Here is a 23,643-nt window from a genome sequence, read left to right on the forward strand (position 1 = left end):
TTGGGGGGAGGGGTAACCAATTCTTAGTTCTTTGACTACAGTTATTCTGTGTCAGAAACCTAGTATGTGTCAAATATTTAATTACAATCCAAATTCAGACCTGTATCAAGCGGGAATATTGTGTCCAGTTTTGCCCCAAACTGTTCAGGGTTGGACCTCTGCGGTTGTATCCAGCTGCGCTCGGCGAAGCATTTTATTTAAAATTCTATCCATATCAGTAGACTAGGATCATGGTTGCAGCTGTTGATGTTGTACAAACAAGTTCAATTTAGAAATGGGAAAGCATTTCTTGTTTGTCATATTTAAAGTTACTGCATAAATCTTATACATGTAAATCGATTTCCATTATTTCAAAATTAAGCGTTTCAATTTAATGCATACATATGTGCGAAAGTGAAAGGTTTTTTGCTTCCTGTTGAAGGCCTCACTGTGACTTTGAGATGAAGAACAGCAATAAAAGTGCTGTTCCTTTGATTTTTGTGTGTTTTTTGCTGTGCATGTACTGATTTTGTGTCATGGATGGATACCCCATATCCTTTCTTTTTCTATTGTACAATTTTTTCTGTTTTTTCTTACAGATTTGCCAGTTACAATCAAAAATGGGTGAAAATAGCGATTTTTAGAAAATATACCAAATCGTCTGGATTTCATCCACAATTTGGCCTTTGAAACATAGAGCCCAGGTTCCAGCAATCTAAATAATCAAGTCATATAAGTCATTCATAAGTCATTAGTTATGTCCTCAAGGTCTAAAGCACTGTTAGATAACAGGAGTTAACTTGTTATGAACTTTAACCACACTATTCTGATAGGCTTAGGTAAAATCAGCACTGATGTATTATTTTTACAGAAGTTAAGTAAATGAAATATATATTTAACGTTGCATTGTAAGCATTTCTACAATACAATATAATATAGGAGTTATGCATTTTGTTTATTATGCCAAAAAAAAAACATTGTATTTACTGAAATCCTACCTACCGGTACCATAATTTTTTATATCCAACCCTAACTTTTTTTTACTGAAAATTGGGCAAATTATATTTTTACTGGTATTAAAGCTGACAGCTATATTCTTTTTGTTCAACTGCTAGCTTAATGCTGAAAATGGTCAGCAAGTATTGTATAAATCTCAGTAAAAACATATCTGACTGACAAAAAATCTTTGACAAATGGCCATTAATCGGAAATATTTGTAAATGCAATACCGACTTCGGCTATTTCTGGGTTTGCTGATAAAAATATTTTTTGTTTTCAGCAGATAACAGTAAACACACATACTTTTTTATTGGCCTAGTCTTGAAAAAATTAAATAGGCAGACACTGTAAACAACAGCATAGCTCAGCAATACAGGATCTATATATACAGAATTGATAATGTGATAAAATAAAATTTACTGACTTATAGGAGTTTTTGCTCTTAAACATGTAAAATGAAGAATTTTTACCAATATTTGCTGTTTTGCTTATTATCTTGAAAACTTGCATAGTAGATAGACAGAAACTGTATCGATGATCTGAAATATATGATCTACAAACAATACCAATTGCTTGAAACAGCAGTTATGGCTCTGATATAAAGGTTGCCTTTTTTAACAATTTTAACATATTTTGTCTATTATCTGAAAAAGTCAACTTGACACAGCTACAACCCTTCATAATGTATATTGGACGTTGAGACAGAGCAAACACGTTTTAAGACTTGTTTTAGTGTAGAAGAGGTGATCTCAAGTCTAGTTCAAATGCTTTGACAAGGTTTAAAACAGCTATTTTTTGTTCTTTTTCAGAATGCAGTATGCCATTAGAAGTGAGTATGTAAATTTGAAAGTTACAGATTGGTAAGATTTCAGTAATGGGAAACTGCATATTTCTTGTTGTCAACATCCTTTTCTGTATATTGTCTCAGTCATACATAGATTTAGATACATTTAAAGACATGTATTCACTGACCAATGATGAGGCAATGATACATTTGCAAAAAAGTAATGTGGTTGCAGGTTACATTTAGTTTAATAATAATTAAGGCAAATGTGCTAAATAATGACCTGAATGCATATTGCAACAGATGACTAAGGTTATTAAAATGGTATAAAACTGATCTACATGTCATATGGTTGGAAAATAATGAGAAATATTGATTTATTCCAGTATGTAATTATTTGAATTACCGGGTAAGGAATTTCTTCTGAAATATGGTAAAATCCTGGTGTATACAGACACACGTAGTTTATCAACCCTAATAAGCTACAAAATACATATTGACATCTTGGTTATATATTAATTTCTACCAGTAAAAGAAAATAACACTTTATACATTTAATGATTTTGTACATCTGAAGAGCTCTTCTGGATTTACCTCCATCAGGAAGGCTCAAATCTTAACTATAGAAAGCCAAGGATGTATAAAGACCTAAAAACATAATGAGCTATACCACCAAAAGTAAAACATTTTGTAAAAAGTATAGCCAAAATTATCTTAGATCAAATATGCCTGAGGGAGTTGGAACTTTAGTTTCTTAGCAACTTAAAAAATTTTCAATAGATAATTAAAATAAAAGTTTGTTATAAATCATGTAAATATGGAAGCATTAACTATTGAAATTATGATACACAATCTATTTTTGTATGCCTTGCTTACTATAGAAGGGACATTATGAAGTTGGTCACGTATCAGGTGAAAAATTTCCTTTAAGGCAGTTAACCATGTAATTGTGGTCACATTAACTTGATATAAAATACAAATTTTCATTATGATGTAAACTTTTAAAACTATGTTAATTCCAAATAAGGGTTTTTATAGTTTCAAGTCAGTGCAATCATAATAATACTATTTTAATAGATATGCAATATGATCATTTTATAAAAGCTACTGGACATGCTGGATGGTCAAGGTAAAAACATCCTCATTTCACTGTATTTACTGTCCATTCATGGTTGTATCACCTGTGTGAAGAAAATGTTACAAACAAAAAATGCAATGTTGAATTGATGTATATATTAAAAGCAACATTGAATTTTTTTAAACGTTAAGAAGCATTTGATTTTATTGCCAATTTTGATGAGAAAAAAAGGCTGACAGAAAGCTAGCAACTTGTTATAATATTATACATCCATTCTGGAATAGTATAAACATACTACCAGGGGCTGTTTAAAGACCTTGACTACCCATGAGGGTCTCGCACCATCGGTGTATAAACATGATAAATTTGTATAGAATAAGAGACTAATTTTGGTTTTTTTTACTTTCAGTATTGTGAATACTATCCAAATTATGAAAAATGCAAGAAATGGTTGGAGAAAAATCTGCCAGAAGAATTTGAAAGACTCATGAGTATAAAAGGTTTGGACAGTGATAGTTTAACATCAGACAGTTGTGTTTGAAATTTACCTTTAGGTTATTTCATGAGTATTTATATTTGAGGAAAATCCAACTATGTTAAACATGAACAAAAAAATGTTTGCAACAATATTTAATTTGAGAGATAAACAGAGTCTTCAACGTTATGGTGAATTGTGTATACTAAAAGTCAAGCTCTTCATCTATAGGAAGAGGATAACTAACAATACACTATGTCCCAGATCTAGATTTGGACCAAGGCCAGCTTGGAATGTGGAAAGTTGGGGAAAACTTAAATAGATTCCTTCTAAGATCTGCTAATCAAATTTCATAAAAGAAAATTTAAACATTGCGATGTAACTAAATACTCATTATGTCATTTCTGTGCAATAACTTATGTAACATCCAACCAATGCTTTTCAAATCTTAATACGTTGTTTCTGATGGAAAAATGGAGGTCAAGTTTTTACTGCGTTATGGTCCTTTATAGATTGGAAAATGACTGTTGCCATGCAATAGATTATGAACCATTCAACCAATGCTTTTCAAATTTTAGTCTTTTGTTACTGATGACAAAATTGAGGTCAATTTCAATATTGATATTTTCTTTTTGTGTTCAGGAGTTATGGTCCTTGATAGATTGGAAGATGACCTGTTTAGCCAATGCTTTTCAAATTTTTATATGTTGTTACACATGTACTAATGGTAAAAATGGAGGTCAAGTTTGAAATTGACTATTTTCAATTTTACAATTCATGACAATTCATGACCTTTTATAGATTTGTAAATGGGCACAGAACGTGGCAGGTCAGACAAGCCTGAAAGTACCATACATTACAATATGTCAATAACTCCCTCAGGCAAAGTTGATTTTAGATGAATTTGGCTATTTATTTTAGGTATTTTTGTCATATAGCTCTTCAACGGTTTCGGTACTTATACATCCTCGGATTTCAAATGTTTGGCTTTGAGCGTTCCTGATGAAGGTAAATCCAAAAAAGCGCTTCGGACGCATGAAATTATTAAACGTGTTGTTTTCAATTTTTTCATTCCTTTTAGCTGTCAATTTGACATCTCATTTCTTGTTAGAACCTAGGGTCAAACCATGTGAAGGACAAAATTGGAACAGGTTTAATTCATACCTGAATTTTCTACTGGATATCATTCGTAATCTGAAACATTATCAAAAAAATAAAAAGCTCATCTCTTGTTCTGAAGTTTGTGCAGCTTTTGATATGTTGACAGCAGATGTAATTCTTTGTTTTGTATTTTTGATCCAGCCATGCTGGATCTATGTGTACACTCCGGATTTTAAGATTTGGCATAGTTCTGCTTTGACAACATACCATGTAACTAATTATGTGTTTTATGACTTGCAGAAAGTTTAAACAACATTTTTATCATCTACCACCATCTTTTGACATATAATTTGCCCTTAAAATAAGAAAAGATAGGTCAAACAGCTACTAAATTTTAGATAAACACTTGCATATACATGTAGTTACTTTTGTAAATCAAAATTTGAAAAATAGTACTATTTATGAATAAATGTGAAAAGGTAAGATATAATATTTAAGTAGAAAGCATTTTATCATTATCTGTTTCATGTGGAAGTAATGGAATAAAATTAGACAAAAGCTTTATTGATATCAAAGTTCATAACCACACTTTTTATGCCCCAGCTGTAGCCGAGGGGGCATTAAGTTTTACCCTTGTCCGTCTGTACGTACGTACGAACGAACGTACATACGTTCGTCTGTACGTACGTACGAACGAACGTACATATGTACATACGTCCCAAAATTGGTTTCCGTTCTCTAACTTTAGTTTGCCTCAACCAAATGTTATGAAACTCATACACAATGCTAATTACCACAAAACACAGATAAAATTTGAATTTTGGTGGCGCCACTTTTACCGTTCTAGAGTTATGCCCCTTTACAAATGGAAAATTTCTGAATTTATCGTTTCCGTTCTCTAACTTTACTTTGCCTCAACCAAATGTTATGAAACTTATACACAATGCTTATTACCACAAAACACAGATCAAGTTTGGATTTTGGTGGCATCACTTTTACTGTTCTAGAGTTATGCCCCTTTACAAATGGAAAAATTGCTGAATTTTTCGTTTCCGTTCTCTAACTTTAGTTTGCCTCAACCAAATGTTATGACACTTACAGACAATGCTTATTACCACAAAACACAGATCAAGTTTGAATTTTGGTGGTGTAACTTTTACCGTTCTAGAGTTATGCTTACAAATGGAAAAATTGCTAAATTTTTAGTTTCCGTTCTCTAACTTAAGTTTGCCACAACCAAATGTTATGAAACTTATACACAATGCTTATTACCACAAAATACCGATCAAGTGTGAATTTTGGTGGCGTCACTTACTCCGTTCTAGAGTTATGCCCCTTTAGAAATGGAAAAATTGCTAAATTTTTATTTTCTTCTAAATAAGTAATTTTTAAAATTGGAGTTATCTTCCTTTTTCCATGATTATAGTTGAATCAACTACAATCAAGATTGAAATAAACAATTAATTTCCCCATAGGCGACAATGATAGCCTTTTTCGAGATACAGACTTTAGAAAGCTGATTTTTTTAACGAAACCTTGCTAGAATTAAAGAAAAGTTATTAGGACAGTATTTTTTGGTCCAAAAAATATAGGTTCGCGTTGCTTTTCTTAGCGTAATTTGTACTTATCTCCCATGCCTATCAATTTTGCACTTAAAAATACGTGTCTCATCCTAGCGTTTAAAAGACATCTCAGTTCCGTTAGGGCTAAGGAAAATAATTTATTTGGCCTTTGGTATAATGCAGAATGCACGAAGTCTCTAATTACAAAAAATAACGGGCGCACATATCAACCAATCAGGATTAGCTATACTCTTAATTCTGAATACCATGTTATGCTCATAAAATGGCTGCGCCCATAAAATCTAATGGTGTATTGTAACCTATACGGTATTTAATACTTTCTAGAATCATGCAATTCATAGTTCGTTAGATGCATAAATATATATGCCACACAAAAATCATCTTCAAAACGTTCTGACATTACTCTCTGAATTTTCACAATTTTTTATCAGAGGTAACCCCAGTCAAAAAATGTGAAAAAAAAATTTCTGATTTTTTGAGTAAATGCGGTACTGCTAAAAAGGGCCTGAAGATAATGTACACTTTCTCCAATGATTCTTTATATGTCATCAAGTACTGATTATATTGATACCAAAACCGATCCAATATGTAACTACTACGGTGAATTTTGAACAACAGTTTTAAATGAAACCATTTTCGTATAAAAGTACATTTTTGAAACAGACTATAGCCTTTCAAAATATGAAAAATGTGTAAATATTTGTGTTGAAACATCGAAAACTATTCGTTAACTACAAAATGTCGTGCCTATTCTAATTTTTATAGTCTGCCATTCGAGTGAACATTTCAATGTTCGAAGGGGATCATTTCTGTACATTTTCACTGAATTTGGTAATTTCGATAACAGCACTTGGATCGAGATTGTCATGTTTAAAAATCGATTTGTATATCCAAACTCTAGACGTGTACGTGCTTTTTTCAAACAAATCAGCAGAAGTTCAGAAAATGACATATTCTCTCCACAGTAAGTCAAAATTCGAACCCACCCTTGTTTCTAAGGTAAAACGCTATACAAATATGAAACAGACTATAGCTTAAAAACTAGTTAATCAATAATTCATTTGTCACCAAAAAATACGGTTTCACATCAAATATCAAGTAAAATTACTGTTTTTGACACTTTTTGAGCACTATGATAAAGAAATGTCGACGCTGTATAGATTGAAATAAACAATTAATTTCCCCATAGGCGACAATGATAGCCTTTTTCGAGATACAGACTTTAGAAAGCTGATTTTTTTAACGAAACCTTGCTAGAATTAAAGAAAAGTTATTAGGACAGTATTTTTTGGTCCAAAAAATATAGGTTCGCGTTGCTTTTCTTAGCGTAATTTGTACTTATCTCCCATGCCTATCAATTTTGCACTTAAAAATACGTGTCTCATCCTAGCGTTTAAAAGACATCTCAGTTCCGTTAGGGCTAAGGAAAATAATTTATTTGGCCTTTGGTATAATGCAGAATGCACGAAGTCTCTAATTACAAAAAATAACGGGCGCACATATCAACCAATCAGGATTAGCTATACTCTTAATTCTGAATACCATGTTATGCTCATAAAATGGCTGCGCCCATAAAATCTAATGGTGTATTGTAACCTCAATGCTTTATACAATGCAATGTTTAATTTTGACTTCCACTGATAAAACACAGATCCAAATTGAATTTGGGTAGTGTCACTTTAACCATTATTGAGTTATGCACCTTTATAAATCGAAAGATTGCAAATTTTTTAGTTTCCATTCTGTAACTTAAGTTTGCCCCAACCAAACATTATGAAACCTATACACAATATTCATTACCACAAAACTAAGATCAAGTACAAATTTTTTGTTTCCATTTTCTAACTTTAGTTTGCCTCAACCAAATGTTATGAAACTTATACACAATGCTTATTACTACATAATACAGATTAAGTACGAAATTTGGTGGCAACACTTTTACCATTCTTGAGTTATGTCCCTTTATAAACATAAAAATTGCTAAATTTTTCGTTTCCATTCTCTAACTTAAGTTTGTCTCAACCAAATGTTATAAAACTTATACACAACCGTTCTAGAGTTATGCATGTTTACAAATAGAAAAATTGCTGAATTTTTAGTTTCTGTTCTCTACTTAAGTTAGCCTCAACCAAATGTTATGAGACTTACACACAGTGCTTATTACCACAAAACTCAGATCAAGTTCAAATTTGGGTAGCGTCACTTTTATCGTTCTTCAGTTATGTCCCTTTATAACTATATGATATGCAAGCGGGGGCATCATCTGTGTCCACATGTGGACACTATCCACATTTATTTCAAATACTGTTATTCCAATTCCTTCCAAGTTACAGTATTGATACAATACTATTATGATTGACAACTGTCATGATATACAAACAGTTACACTCAAAGGTGTGAGTATTAGTAGGAATCACTTCCACTTTAATGCCAATCTTAATCAACCACAGTTTATATCTTTTGTATTACATAATTGAATAGACATTTTATTATGCAACTTTTACATAATTCTTGACCTTAATACATGTACTATGTCTAAAAAATAGTTTTGATCTTTACACCACACAAAATCATTCTGTAAATTATGTGTCAAAGGTGAATGATTAAGGATTGATAAGAAAGTATTTTTTTCAAAGAAAAGACAAACAATAAAATATGAATAAGAAAATGCAAGTAGGGTCTATTTTACTTGTAAAATCAATGTCATAATCATCTGATACTAGACAATAATTGATTTAGATGTGTTTAAGTTACAATTTATAATATCAGTAATTTGCTTGAAACAATAAACAAAATTTAGATAACTCTAACCAGAGCATTTTTATACGGCCGCCAAAAAATTTTTGTGGTCGTATAATGGTATGACGTTGGCGTCGTCGTCGTTGTCGTCCGAAGACACATTAGTTTTCGCACTCTAACTTTAGTTTAAGTGAATGGATCTCTATGAAATTTTACCATAAGGTTCAATACCACTAAAGGAAGATGGGGATTGATTTTGGGGGTTATGGTACCAACAGTTAAGGAATAAGCGGCCAAAAAGGGGCAAAAAATAAGCATTTTTGTAACTTCCAGACATAACTTGTGTGTAAGTGTATGGATCTCTCTGACATTGTACCACAAGGTTCCATATCACAAAGGGACTGCTGGGATTGATTTTGGGGGTAATTGCCTCCAAATTTTAGGAATTAGGGGCCAAAAAGGGGCAAAAAACAAGCATTTTTCTAGTTTCATGACAATAACTTGTGTGTAAGTGTATGGATCTCTCTGACATTGTATCACAAGGTTCCATATCACAAAGGGAATGCTGGGATTGATTTTGGGGGTAATTGCCTCAAAATTTTAGGAATTAGGGGGCCAAAAAAGGGCATAAAACAAGCATTTTTCTAGTTTCATGACAATAACTTGTGTGTAAGTGTATGGATCTTTATGAAATTGTACTACAAGGTTCCATATCGCAAAGGGAAAGCTGGAATTGAGTTTGGGGATAATTGCCCAAAAAGTTTAGGAATAAGGGGCCAAAAAGGGGCCAAAAATAAGCATTTTTTTAGTTTCCAGACAATAACTTGTGTTCAGGTGTATGGATCTCTCTGAAATTGTACTGCAAGGTACCATACCACAAAGGGAAGGCTGGGATTGATTTTGGGGGTAATTCCTTCAAAAGTTTAGGAATTAGGGGCCATTAAAGGGCAAAAAAACTACATTTTTCTAGTTTCAGGACAATAACTTGTGTGTAAGTGTATGGATCTCTCTGAAATTGTACTGCAAGGTTCTATATCACAAAGGGAAAGCTGGGTTTAGTATGGGGGTAATTGCCCTAAACGTTTAGGAATTTGGGGCCAAAAAACAAGCATTTTTCTAGTTTCCAGACAATAACTTGTGTTCAAGTGTATGGATCTCTCTGAAATTGTACTGCAAAGTACCATACCACAAAGGGAAGGCTGGGATTGACTTTGGGGGTGATGAATCATAAGGGGGTTCAAAAAATTTGGGGGGGATTTTTTTTTCATTTTTTTTCTTTAAAATTTTCCATTTTAAATTGGTTATTTCTGATTTATATATAAAAGCAAATAATAATGATATGGTTTGAATAGGTAAATTAAAATTTTTTAAGTTCTTAGACCACTTTCATTCTGTGTCAGAAACCTATGCTGTGTCAAATATTTAATTACAATCCAAATTCAGTGCTGTATCAAGCTTGAATGTTGTGTCCATACTTGCCCCAACTGTTCAGGGTTTGACCTCTGCGGTCGTATCAAGCTGCGCCCCAGCGGAGCATTTTATTTGCAATGAAATTTATTTGTTTATCCCCCATTATATTGCTATTTTACAGTATAAGGTATTTGTACATGTCTATTTGAAAACAGGAAATGTATTTTTCCCAAAGAAGAATGAACACCAATTTAAATAAAAATAAGTTACTTAACATTTTGTTGAAAAGTGCGTTTCAATGCCGCTTTCAGTTAATTGTTAAGTCAAACATTGATAAAAAGATATTTTACGCTTTCCTTTGAAGATACTTCTTTCCATCCATATCAAAATGATTAAATTCAAAAATATTAATTAATAAAAGGTGTAAAAGAATCTGCACCTTCTAAAATTGAAATATCAAAAGAATTTGCATCAATATTGAGAAATTCTCTATTGTTGGGAGATAGAATAAAAAATTTATAGTAAGATTATGGAAATGAAAATAACTCTATAAACCATTTATCTTCAGTATCGTATAAATTTTATCCCAAAATCAATAAACAATTCACAAACTTACATTTTGGCCAGACTCACTTATCCAAAGTTTTGATGGCTGTCTTGAATTGTCTTACATGATTTGATATTCAGAAGAAAAAAAAATTGAAAATTAGATCAGAAAATGTCTAATTGGCTGGATCACAGCACCTACAATGCTTTGATTATAATGAAAGTATTCAGTACATGTCCTATTTCAAATTTACTTTTGTTCATACGTATACCATTCACATGTCTGTCCAGACTTGTTTTTGGTAAATTTCTGTGTCTCAGTCTGTTTCTTAGAAACTTTTGATTTTAATTTATATCTGTAATATTAACCAGATATAGTACAAAATTGACATTGCTGAGGAGTTTTGATGATACATGTATTTCAAGTGTATTTCAGTACATGTAATACATTTTCTTTGTACAGAACAATGTTTTTCAATGACAATTTGTTACATTCGATGCCAGTTTCAGTGATATTTAATATAGACCAATATTCAATAATCATTGTATGGTTCCACACTGGCATGACTGGTACACACATGTTGAAACCAAATAATTTTCTGTTTAAGTTGAAGTGTACATAATTTTAAACTACTCCACAGCATGATTTTAGTTTTCACATATGGATTTTGCTTGTAAAAATACACCAGAAAATAAAATTAAAAAAGGGGTAACCGTTTTCATTTTTTGAGATACAAGCTGTTGAAATTAATAACATGATATGCTAAAAATACATAGGCTATATAGGGAAAATCATGAAATTTGGCAAGAATTTTTACATGATCAAAATATTTTATTTAATTAGTCCACAGATTTTTTTCAAAAATTGATATATGATTTAGAAATGAAGGACGAATCGATTGATGTAAAGGAAGTCCTTAGCAATCGTGCTAGCTTTCAAGCTATATCCTGTGGAAGTTTAATCTTTAGCGGAAATATGAAAAATTTCAGTGAGGTTATTGAGGTCTACATTGACATCGCCATGCACAACTTCTACGCTATACAATGTATATATAAGTAACGCTAATACACTGTTGTGTCTTGCCCTATGAAAAGCGCGACTGTGCATCAGCCATTTTGCCATTTTTTACTAATGCTAATTTAAGAGAAATATACTGCAAGTGATTAAAGAAAAATTACTGTCAGCTTCTAATAGCCAATTTCAATCATCATTATACTTTCATCTTTACTAAATTAAACAGTTGTCTGTACCTTTTTGGTAATGCTTGTTTTGTACTGATTTTTAAGAATCAAATATTGAAACTTACTGATCCAGTTTTATTTCATCCTGTAGCAGAATAACGAACCTTTATATTTTAATCAGTTATAACATTTTATTGATTTACCAAATTAAGACTCATTTTCTGCATCTTTTAATCCTCCTTAAAATTGCAGTAAACAAGTGTCAGATTTTTTACTTGAAACTCATAATTAAAAAAAAAATTGACTTCAAAGTTCAAACTTTCATTCACTACTTCTGAATGGTGATGAATGGTACACAAAAGTACAATGAAAGAAAACAATTTTTGCTACCTCTTGGAAATTGGAATTTGAAGATAATGATAAATAAGAAAATTCATGTTCTATTTTTATCATACACATGTTACAGTTTAGTTTCAGTTTCAACAATAATTCTAAATTTAGATTTTACATTCCCGAATAATTGCGGACGGAATAGAAGACACCTGTTAATTTTTGCCCTTTTGAATAAAGTTAAATGCTAAGGCTGAATGACATAGCTTTTACTTATTCTAAGATAAATGTTGGAGTGGGGTTCGTGTTAGTGCTCAATTCTAATTGTCTATGTAGTTTTTATATGGCCGCACAAAATGTTTTGGGATCGTATAATGGTATGATGTCGTCGTCAGCGTCTGCGTCGTCGTCCGAAGACAAATTGGTTTCCGGACAATAACTTTAGTTTAAGCGAATGGATCTCTATGAAATTTTAAGAAGGTTCAATTCCACAAAAGGGAAGTTTTGGGGATGATGGTCCTAACCGTTTAGGAATTAGGGGCCCAAAAAGGGGTCCAAAACAAGCATTTTTCTAGTTTCAGGATAATAACTTGTGTATAAGTATTTCGATTGCTCTGAAATTGTACCACAATATTTAATAGCACAAGTAGAAGGTTGGGATTGATTTCAAGGGTTATGGGGGCCAACAGTTTAGGAATTAAGGGCCAAAAAGGGGCCAAAAACAAGCATTTTTCTAGTTCCCAGACAATAACTTGTGTGTAATTGTATGGATCTCTCTGACATTGTACCACAAGGTTCCATATAACAAAGAGAAGGCTGGGATTGAGTTTGGGGTTAATTGTCCCAAACATGTAGGAATTAGGGGCCAAAAAAGGGCCAAAAACAAGCATTTTTCTAGTTTCCAGACAATAACTTGTGTGTAAGTGTATGGATCTCTCTGAAATTGTACTACAAGGTTCCATACTACAAAGGAAAGGCTGGGATTGAGTTTTGGGGTTATTGCTCCAAGGGGGGTTTCAAAAAGTTGGGGGGGGGGGGGGAGAATTTTTTTCCTAATTTTTTTAAGGGATTCATATTTTTTTTCAAAATTTTTTAAATTATCGAATTTTTGAAAAGTTTCAAGAAGAAATCTTCAATTGCACAGTATTGCGCAATGGATTTATAAGATCTTTGACCACATTTATTTTGTGTCAGAAACCTATATTATGTCAAAAATTTGATCACAATCCAAATTCAGACAGTATCAAGCTTGAATATTGTGTCCAAATTTGCCCCAACTGTTCAAGGTTTGACCTCTGTGGTCGTATCAGGCTGCGCTCAACGAAGCATTTTATTTAAGGAGGGATAATTCTTTTTTGTCGTCTTTGTTCCTCGACTTGTAAATACTGTTTGATTAGCCCCTTAGTATCTTCTTGCTTTTTATAAGAATTTGAAATCTGTGCTAAATCTTTCAATTGCATTCATATACCTAATACTCAGCTTTGTGTCTATATAAAAACCTACATGACTAACGTCCTTCTAGATCAACACACACACTCACGTATTCATTCATCACCTACAATTTTTTCGCTACTATATGTATTTCATATAAAACTACGTTTTTTTCAAAACAATATTGGGGTCATTGCTGGTTGGATTTTAACAAATTTGGTACCAATAAAAACAGAAGTCATAGGTTTGCTTTTTAGCTCACTGGGGCCCGAAGGGCCCCATGTGAGCTTATGCCATCACTTGGCGTCCGTCGTCTGTCGTCGTAAACTATTTCAAAAATCTTCTCTTCTGAAACTAATGGGCCAAATACTTTCAAACTTTAACTAAATGTTCCTTAGGGTATCTAGTTTATAAATTGTATCCGAAGTTTTGATCCATCGACAAACATGGCCGCCATGGCTAATAATAGAACATAGGGGTCAAATGCAGTTTTTGGCTTATATCTCAAAAACTAAAGCTTTTAGAGCAAATCTGACATGTGGTTAAATTGTTCAATTGGTCAAGATCTATCAGCTCTGAAATTTTCAGACGAATCGAACAACCCATTGTTGGGTTGCTGCCACCAAATTGGTAGTTTTAACAAAATTTTGCAGTTTTTATACGACCGCAAAAAAATTTTTGTGGTCGTATATTGGTATGACGTTGGCGTCGTCGTCGTCGTCCGAATACACATTAGTTTTCGCACTCTAACTTTAGTTTAAGTGAATGGATCTCAATGAAATTATACCATAAGGTTCAATACCACAAAAGGAAGGTGGGGAATGATTTTGGGGGTTATGGTACTAACAGTTAAGGAATTAGGGGCCAAAAAGGGGCAAAAAATAAGCATTTTTGTAACTTCCAGACATAACTTGTGTGTAAGTGTATGGATCTCTCTGACATTGTACCACAAGGTTCCATATCACAAAAGGAATGCTGGGATTGATTTTGGGGGTAATTGCCTCCAAATTTTAGGAATTGGGGGCCAAAAAGGGGCAAAAAACAAGCATTTTTCTAGTTTCATGACAATATCTTGTTTGTAAGTGTATGGATCTTTATGAAATTGTACTACAAGGTTCCATTTCACAAAGGGAATACTGGGATTGATTTTTGGGGTAATTTCCTCCAAATTTTAGGAATTAGGGGCAAAAAAGGGGCAAAAAAAAAAGCATTTTTTCTAGTTTCATGACAATAACTTGTTTGTAAGTGTATGGATCTTTATGAAATTATACTACAAGGTTCCATATCACAAAGGGAAGGCTGGGATTGATTTTGGGGGTTTTCCCTCAAAATTTTAGTAATAAGGGGCCATAAAAGGGCAAAAAAAACATGCATTTTTCTAGTTTCAGGACAATAACTTGTGTGTAAGTGTATGGATCTTTATGAAATTGTACTGCAAGGTTCCATATCACAAAGGGAAAGCTGGAATTGAGTTTGGGGTAATTGCCCTAAACGTTTAGGAATTTGGGGCCAAAAAGGGGCCAAAAAACAAGCATTTTTCTAGTTTCCAGACAATAACTTGTGTTCAAGTGTATGAATCTCTCTGAAATTGTACTGCAAGGTACCATACCACAAAGGGAAAGCTGGGATTGAGTTTGGGGGTGATGAATCATAAGGGGGTTCAAAAAATTGGGGGGGGGATTTTTTTTTCCTTTTTTTTCTTTAACATTTTCCATTTTAAATTGGTTATTTCTGATTTATATATAAAAGCAAATAATAATGATATGGTTTGAATAGGCATACATGTGAACCTCCCGACGGGAGTACAATAATCCCGTTTTCAGGGGTCTCCTCCCGACCTCCCGTTGAAGAGGAAAAAATCCCGTGTATGAAATTTTTCATGAATGAAAAATTTCTGCCCAACATATCATCTCAGGCATCTGGTGTAACTGACATTACCTGAAGTTATATTTTACCTGTAAATCAATTAACATGCATAATTATATGGCTTCACTTGTCAGCTTGGGTGTCAAACATACAGGTAATCAACGATTTTTACCTCAGGCTAACTGCTGTTGTGTAACAAAAACTGTGTATTTATTGGGTTACTTCCCTTGATTTATCCTGTTTTAAGTTACTTTCCTTTTAATAATGAAAATTTTTAAAAGAATATAAATAAAATATAAATTGAACAAATAATCATAAAAGGATGGTTATTAAATGATTTTAAATGTCTTAGGACAAATAAAAAAATAATAATTTGAAAATTATTTGAGGATTCTAGACTTCCTTTCAAGGCTTAAATTGAAATTTATATAATAACTATGACCCTAATTTTACAGATAAAATGATTTTTTGAGTTTGCAAATAAAAACTATTTGCAAGAGAAAAAATAAAAAATAAAAACTATTTGCAGATAGCTAAACAAATGTTCTGGTTGCAATGATTGTTTTATAGAATATGAAGTAAAAAATTTAAAGAACATACTGGAAAAATACAATGTTAGATTGAACATGTAGAATATAAAGATGGAGAAACTTTATAAGTACAAGGGTACTATAAACATAATAAATTGGATGGAAAGTTGAAGAAAACACACTTTAAAAGACCATTTTTACAGCACACGGTTACATTTACAACAAAATTAATGTCGATTAAAAACCTCCTGATCTGAGTCCTAATCTCCTGACCAAAATTTCCCAATCTCCTGATCTGAGTTTCACAGTCCATCACATGTATGAATAGGTAAATTGAAAATTTTTAAGTTCTTAGACCACTTTCATTCTGTGTCAGAAACCTATGCTGTGTCAAATATTTAATTACAATCCAAATTCAGTGCTGTATCAAGCTTGAATGTTGTGTCCATACTTGCCCCAACTGTTCAGGGTTCGACCTCTGCGGTCGTATCAAGCTGGGCCCCAGCGGAGCATTTTATTTGTTATTATTATGAATATTATTATAGATATATATAAACTGTAAGCAGCAATAATGTTCAGCAAAGTAAGATCTACAAAAAATTTAATATGACCATAATTGTCAATTGACCCCTTAAAGAGTTATTGCCCTTTAAAGACAATTTTACACAATTTGTTCATCAAGTTTGCTAACATTTAAAAAAATCTTCTCTGAAACTACTGGGCGAATTACCTTCAAACTTTAACTAAATGTTCCTTAGGGTATCTTGTTTATAAATTGTATCTGAAGTTTGTATCCATCGACAAACATGGCCGCCATGGCTAAAAATAGAACATAAGGATAAAATGCAGTTTTTGGCTTATATCTCAAAAACTAAATCTTTTAGAGCAAATGTGACATGGGGTAAAATTGTTCAATTGGTCAAGATCTATCGGCCCTGAAATTTTCAGACGAATCGAACAACCCATTGTTGGGTTGCTGCCACCGAATTGGTAGTTTTAACAAAATTTTGCAGTTTTTTGTTATTATTTTGAATATTATTATAGATATATATATAAACTGTAAGCAGCAATAATGTTCAGCAAAGTAAGATCTACAAAAAAGTTAATATGACCATAATTGTCAATTGACCCCTTAAGGAGTTATTGCCCTTTAAAGACAATTTTACACAATTTGTTCATCAAGTTTGCTAACATTTAAAAATCTTCTCCACTGAAACTACTGGGCCAATTACCTTCAAACTTTAACTAAATGTTCCTTAGGGTATCTTGTTTATAAATTGTATCCGAAGTTTGTATCCATCGACAAACATGGCCGCTATGGCTAAAAATAGAACATAAGGGTCAAATGCAGTTTTTGGCTTATATCTCAAAAACCAAATCTTTTAGAGCAAATGTGACATGGGGTAAAATTGTTTAATTGGTCAAGATCTATCGGCCCTCAAATTTTCAGACGAATCAAACAACCCATTGTTGGGTTGCTGCCACCGAATTGGTAGTTTTAACAAAATTTTGCAGTTTTTATACGACCGCAAAAATTGAAAATTTTTTGGTCGTATATTGGTATGACGTTGGCGTCGTCGTCGTCTGGCGTTGTCCGGCGTCGTCCGAAGACACATTGGTTTTCGCACTCTAACTTTAGTTTAAGTGAATGGATCTCCATGAAATTTTACCATAAGGTTCAATACCACAAAAGGAAGGTGGGGATTGATTTTGGGGGTTATGGTACCAACAGTTAAGGAATTAGGGGCCAAAAAGGGGCCAAAAATAAGCATTTTTGTAACTTCCAGACAATAACTTGTGTGTAAGTGTATGGATCTCTCTGACATTGTACCACAAGGTTCCATATCACAAAGGGAAGGCTGGGATTGATTTTGGGGGTAATTGCCTCAAAATTTTAGGAATTAGGGGCCAAAAAAGGGGCAAAAAACAAGCATTTTTCTAGTTTCATGACAATAACTTGTGTGTAAGTGTTTGGATATTTCTGAAATTGTACTACAAGGTTCCATATCACAAAGGGAAACCTAGAATTGAGTTTGGGGGTAATTGCCCGAAACGTTTAGGAATTGGGGGCCAAAAAGGGGCCAAAAATAAGCATTTTTCTAGTTTCCAGACAATAACTTGTGTTCAAGTGTATGGATCTCTCTGAAATTGTACTGCAAGGTACCATACCACAAAGGGAAGGCTGGGATTGAGTTTGGGGGTGATGAATCATAAGGGGGTTCAAAAAATTTGGGGGGGGGGATTTTTTTTTTTCTTTTTTTTTCTTTTTTTCCTTTTTTTTTTCTTTTAAAATTTTCCATTTTAAGTTGGTTATTTCTGATTAATATTTAAAAGCAAATAATAATGATATGGTAGGAGATACACACCAAACAGGATGTGTAAATTATTATATAATAAGTATTGTGCAATAGCAAGAAATTTTCAATTGCACAGTATTGCACAATTGCAAGAAATCTTCAATTGCACAGTATTGCGCAATAGCAAGAAATATCCAATAGCACAATATTGCGCAATAGCAAGAAATTGTCAATTGTACAGTATTGCACAATAGCAAGAAATATTCAATTACACAGTATTGTGCAAAAGAAGATACTTCGTATAAATTGCTTATTTCTTGATCAATTTCAATGGGGTTTTATTCTTGAATTCTTGGGGTTCTTTAATATGCTGAATCTAACCGTGTATTAAGTTTTTGGATTTTGGGCCCCGTTTTTAAATTGGTCCACATTGAGGTCCAAAGGGTCCAAAATTTAACTTTGTTTGATTTCATCAAAAATTGAATTATTGGGGTTCTTTGATATGCCGAATCTAACCGTGTATTTAGATTCTTAATTTTTGGTTCCGTTTTCAAATTGGTCTACATTAAGGTCAAAAGGGTCCAAAATTAAACTTAGTTTGATTTTAACAAAAATTGAATTTTTGGGGTTCTTTGATATGCTGAATCTAAACATGTGTTTAGATTTTTGATTATGGGACCAGTTTTCAAGTTGGTCCAAGTTGGGGTCCAAAATTAAACTTTGTTTGATTTCAACAAAAATTGAATATATGGGGTTCTTTGATATGCTGAATCTAAACATGTATTTAGATTTTAGATTTTTGGCCCAGTTTTCAAGTTGGTCCAAATTGGGGTCCAAAATTAAACTTTGTTTGATTTCAACAAAAATTGAATATATGGGGTTCTTTGATATGCTGAATCTTACCATGTATTTAGATTTTTTATTTTGTGGGCCTGCTATCAAATTGGTTCATATTGAGGTCAAAAGGGTCCAAAATTAAACTTTGTTTGATTTCATCAAAAATTGAATTATTGGGGTTCTTTGATATGCCAAATCTAACCGTGTTTTTAGATTTTTAATTTTGGGCCCAGTTTTTAAATTGGTCTACATTAAGGTCCAAAGGGTCCAAAATTAAACTTAGTTTGATTTTAACAAAAATTGAATTCTTGGGGTACTTTGATATGCTGAATCTAAACATGTGTTTAGATTTTTGATTATGGGACCAGTTTTCAAGTTTGTCCAAGTTGGGGTCCAAAATTAAACTTTGTTTGATTTCAACAAAAATTGAATATATGGGGTTCTTTGATATGCTGAATCTAACCATGTATTTTGATTTTGGACATTGGACCATAATAGGTAAATTAAAAAAATTGAAGTTCTTAGACCACATTCTTTCTGTGTCAGAAACCTATGCTGTGTCAAATATTTAATCACAATCCAAATTCAGAGCTGTATGAAGCTTGAATGTTGTGTCCATACTTGCCCCAACTGTTCAGGGTTCGACCTCTGCGGTCGTATCAAGCTGCGCCCAGCGAAGCATTTTATTTGTTATTATTTTGAATATTATTATAGATATATATATAAACTGTAAGCAGCAATAATGTTCAGCAAAGTAAGATCTACAAAAAAGTTAATATGACCAAAATTGTCAATTGACCCCTTAAGGAGTTATTGCCCTTTAAAGACAATTTTACACAATTTGTTCATCAAGTTTGCTAACATTTAAAAATCTTCTCCTCTGAAATACAGGTGAGCGATTCAGGCTCTTGTTTGGCTATATTTTTGTTGTGAAGTGTTTTAATTTTTGTCGAGCCTGCGACTTTTGTCGCAGAAAGCTCAACATAGGGATAGTGATCTGGCGGCGGCGGCGTTAACTAACTTCTTTAAAGCTTTATATTTTAGAGGGTGGAAGGTCTGGATGCTTCATACTTTGTATATGGATGCCTCATGTTACGAAGTTTCCGTCAGTCACATGTCCAATGTCCTTGACCTCATTTTCATGGTTCAGTGACTACTTGAAAAAAAAGTTAAGATTTTTTGTAATGTTAATTTCTCTCTTATTATGAATAATAGGACAACTATATTTAATATGTGCGTACCTTGCAAGGTCCTCATGCCCGTCAGACAGTTTTCACCTGACCTCGACCTCATTTCATGGATCAGTGAACAAGGTTAAGTTTTCGTGGTCAAGTCCATATATCAGATACTATAAGCAATAGGTCTTCTATATTTGGTGTATGGAAGGACTGTAAGGTGTACATGTCCAACTGACAGGTGTCATCTGACCTTGACCTCATTTTCATGGTTCAGTGGTTATAGTTAAGTTTTTGTGTTTTGGTCTGTTTTTCTTATACTGTATGCAATAGGTCTACTATATTTGGTGTATGGAAGGACTGTAAGGTGTACATGTCTAGCTGGCAGGTGTCATCTGACCTTGACCTCATTTTCATGGTTCAGTGGTTATAGTTAAGTTTTTGTGTTTTGGTCTGTTTTTCTTATACTGTATGCAATAGGTCTACTATATTTGGTGTATGGAAGGACTGTAAGGTGTACATGTCTAGCTGGCAGGTGTCATCTGACCTTGACCCCATTTTCATGGTTCCAGGTGTCATCTGACCTTGACCATATTTTCATGGTTCAGTGGTTATAGTTAAGTTTTTGTGTTTTGGTCTGTTTTTCTTATACTGTATGCAATAGTTCAACTATAATTGGTGTATGGAAGGATTGTAAGGTGTACATGTCTAGCTGGCAGGTGTCATCTGACCTTGACCTCATTTTCATGGTTCAGTGGTCAAAGTTAAGTTTTGAGTTTTGGTCTTTTTTTCTAATACTATATGCAATAGTTCAACTATATTTGGTGTATGGAAATATTTTATGATCTATTTGTCAGTCACGCAGCTTTTTTTACCTTGACCTCATTTTCAAGGTTCATTGCTCAGTGTTAAGTTTTGAGTTTTGGTCTTTTTTTCTAATACTATATGCAATAGTTCAACTATATTTGGTGTATGGAAATATTTTATGATCTATTTGTCAGTCACGCACATTTTTTTACCTTGACCTCATTTTCAAGGTTCATTGCTCAGTGTTAAGTTTTTGTGTTTTGGCCTGTTTTTCATACTATAAGCAATAGGTCAACTATATTTCTTGTATGGAAGAATTGTTAGCTGTACATGCCTGCCTAGCATGGTTCATCTGACCTTGACCTCATTTTCATGGTTCATTGGTCAATGTTTAGTTTACTTGGTTAATGTTAAGTTTATGTGACAGTTGTAATAAAGCTTTATATTTAGGACTATCAACATAATATCAATGATAAGAAAAGAAGGCGAGACATTTCAGTGTGTCCACTCTTGTCTGAATATATGAAGTTTTATTTTGTAACCTTTGTAGTGTGTCTGAAACGGTAACAGATGTTAAATTATCAATATCTGATCATTTCTTTGAAGTTTTTAGATAGCTTAAGCATACTTGTTTGGACTCATGATTAACCAAACGACATCAAATCTTGTTTGTGTTCTTATTTTTCCTTACTTGGAGTAAGGGAGATAACTTGCATAACTAACGACATGCGTTTTTGTCGAGCCTGCGACTTTTGTTGCAGAAAGCTCGACATAGGGATAATGATCCGGCGGCTGCGGCGGCGTTAGCTAACTTCTTAAAAGCTTTATATTTTAGAAGGTGGAAGGTCTGGATGCTTCATACTTTGTATATGGATGCTTCATGTTACGAAGTTTCCGTCAGTCACATGTCCAATGTCCTTGACCTCATTTTCATGGTTCAGTGACTACTTGAAAAAAAGTTTAGATTTTTTGTAATGTTAAATTCTCTCTTATTATAAGTAATAGGATAACTATATTTGGTATGTGCGTAACTTACAAGGTCCTCATGCCCGTCAGACATTTATCACTTGACCTCGACCTCATTTCATGGATCAGTGAACAAGGTTAAGTTTTGGTGGTCAAGTCCATATCTCAGATACTATAAGCAATAGGTCAAGTATATTCGATGTATGGAAGGACTGTAAGGTGTACATGTCCAACTGACAGGTGTCATCTGACCTTGACCTCATTTTCATGGTTCAGTGGTTATAGTTAAGTTTTTGTGTTTTGGTCTGTTTTTCTTATACTGTATGCAAAAGGTCTACTATATTTGGTGTATGGAATGATTGTAAGGTGTACATGTCTAGCTGGCAGGTGTCATCTGACCTTGACCTCTTTTTCATGGTTCAGTGGTCAAAGTGAAGTTTTTGAGTTTTGGTCTTTTTTTCTAATACTATATGCAATAGTTCAACTATATTTGGTGTATGGAAATATTTTATGATCTATTTGTCAGTCACGCAGGTTTTATTTGACCTTGACCTCATTTTCAAGGTTCATTGCTCAGTGTTGAGTTTTTGTGTTTTGGTCTGTTTTTCTTAAACTATAAGAAATAGGTCAACTATATTTGTTGTATGGAAGAATTGTTAGCTGTACATGCCTGCCTAGCATGGTTCATCTGACCTTGACCTCATTTTCATGGTTCATTGGTCAATGTTTAGTTTACTTGGTTAATGTTAAGTTTATTTCTAGAACAGCCTTATTCAGAATTTTTGTTTGAATATGAATACAAATATTTAGTTTCTACATGTATATTTTCAGATGATGAGGAAGGTGGAGAGGGTGATGCAGAGAAAAAAAGACAAAAAAGAGGAGGGAAAGGACAAATGAAAGCAAAGAAAAAAACAGAACCACAGGGTGTTCGAATAGGCACAGCAAAGAGAGGAAAGAAGAAAATGGTTACAATTGTTATGGGTTTAGCTACTTATGGTAACTTCTTCCTTAAGTAGCTTTGGTATTCAGTGTTACCCAAGTCTGTACTTCTGTCATTTTGTCATTTTATCATAACATCATTCTGTCCTTCTAAAATCAAACTATTGGCTAGACTTTAACAGTCAAGGGTGTAACTTAAATAAGTTATTAGAGAAAAATAACATACATGTGTTATTACAGATACTTTCATGAGTTGTCTGCTCTTTCTTTCTTAATCTTTAACATATGTTTGTTATTAGTTAATATATCAAAAATATTTTTATTTTTAGTGGGCTCTTGGGATTTCTTGAAACTTTGCGCAGAAACTTAATACATACCCTTGATAATTAATTTTCCAATTCAATTAATACATTTTTGATCAACCATGGTAAATCAATGAGACAAGGCTTTTAAGGGATACACTTAGCTGTAATAACAAGGCTTAGTTATTACAGGCATGTAACTTATAAAATGAGACACTTGGGAATTACTTGGAATCTTGGGCAGAACCTCATTGCATGCTCTGATCATTATTTCTTACAATAAA

At 33.0% G+C, this 23,643-nt stretch overlaps 1 protein-coding gene and 1 long non-coding RNA gene across 3 annotated transcripts in view; both read left to right on the top strand.

Moving 5' to 3' along the window:
• LOC127712180 (density-regulated protein homolog) overlaps nt 1-23,643 on the top strand; it is a 68,590-nt gene that overhangs the window by 27,077 nt on the left and 17,870 nt on the right. For both annotated transcript variants that reach the window (XM_052218483.1, XM_052218484.1), the window contains exons 3-5: nt 1,788-1,807; nt 3,250-3,340; nt 22,947-23,114. In XM_052218483.1, the coding sequence (XP_052074443.1) occupies nt 1,788-1,807; nt 3,250-3,340; nt 22,947-23,114 (279 nt within the window). The remainder of the gene's footprint in view (nt 1-1,787; nt 1,808-3,249; nt 3,341-22,946; nt 23,115-23,643) is intronic.
• LOC127712185 (uncharacterized) lies at nt 13,831-16,053 on the top strand. Its single transcript, XR_007986977.1, has 2 exons — nt 13,831-14,751; nt 14,915-16,053. It is a non-coding gene; the product is annotated as an uncharacterized LOC127712185 (long non-coding RNA).

Source organism: Mytilus californianus, unplaced genomic scaffold, assembly GCF_021869535.1.
Source record: "Mytilus californianus isolate M0D057914Y unplaced genomic scaffold, xbMytCali1.0.p SCAF_8, whole genome shotgun sequence".
Classification (NCBI taxonomy): Eukaryota; Metazoa; Mollusca; class Bivalvia; order Mytilida; family Mytilidae; genus Mytilus; species Mytilus californianus.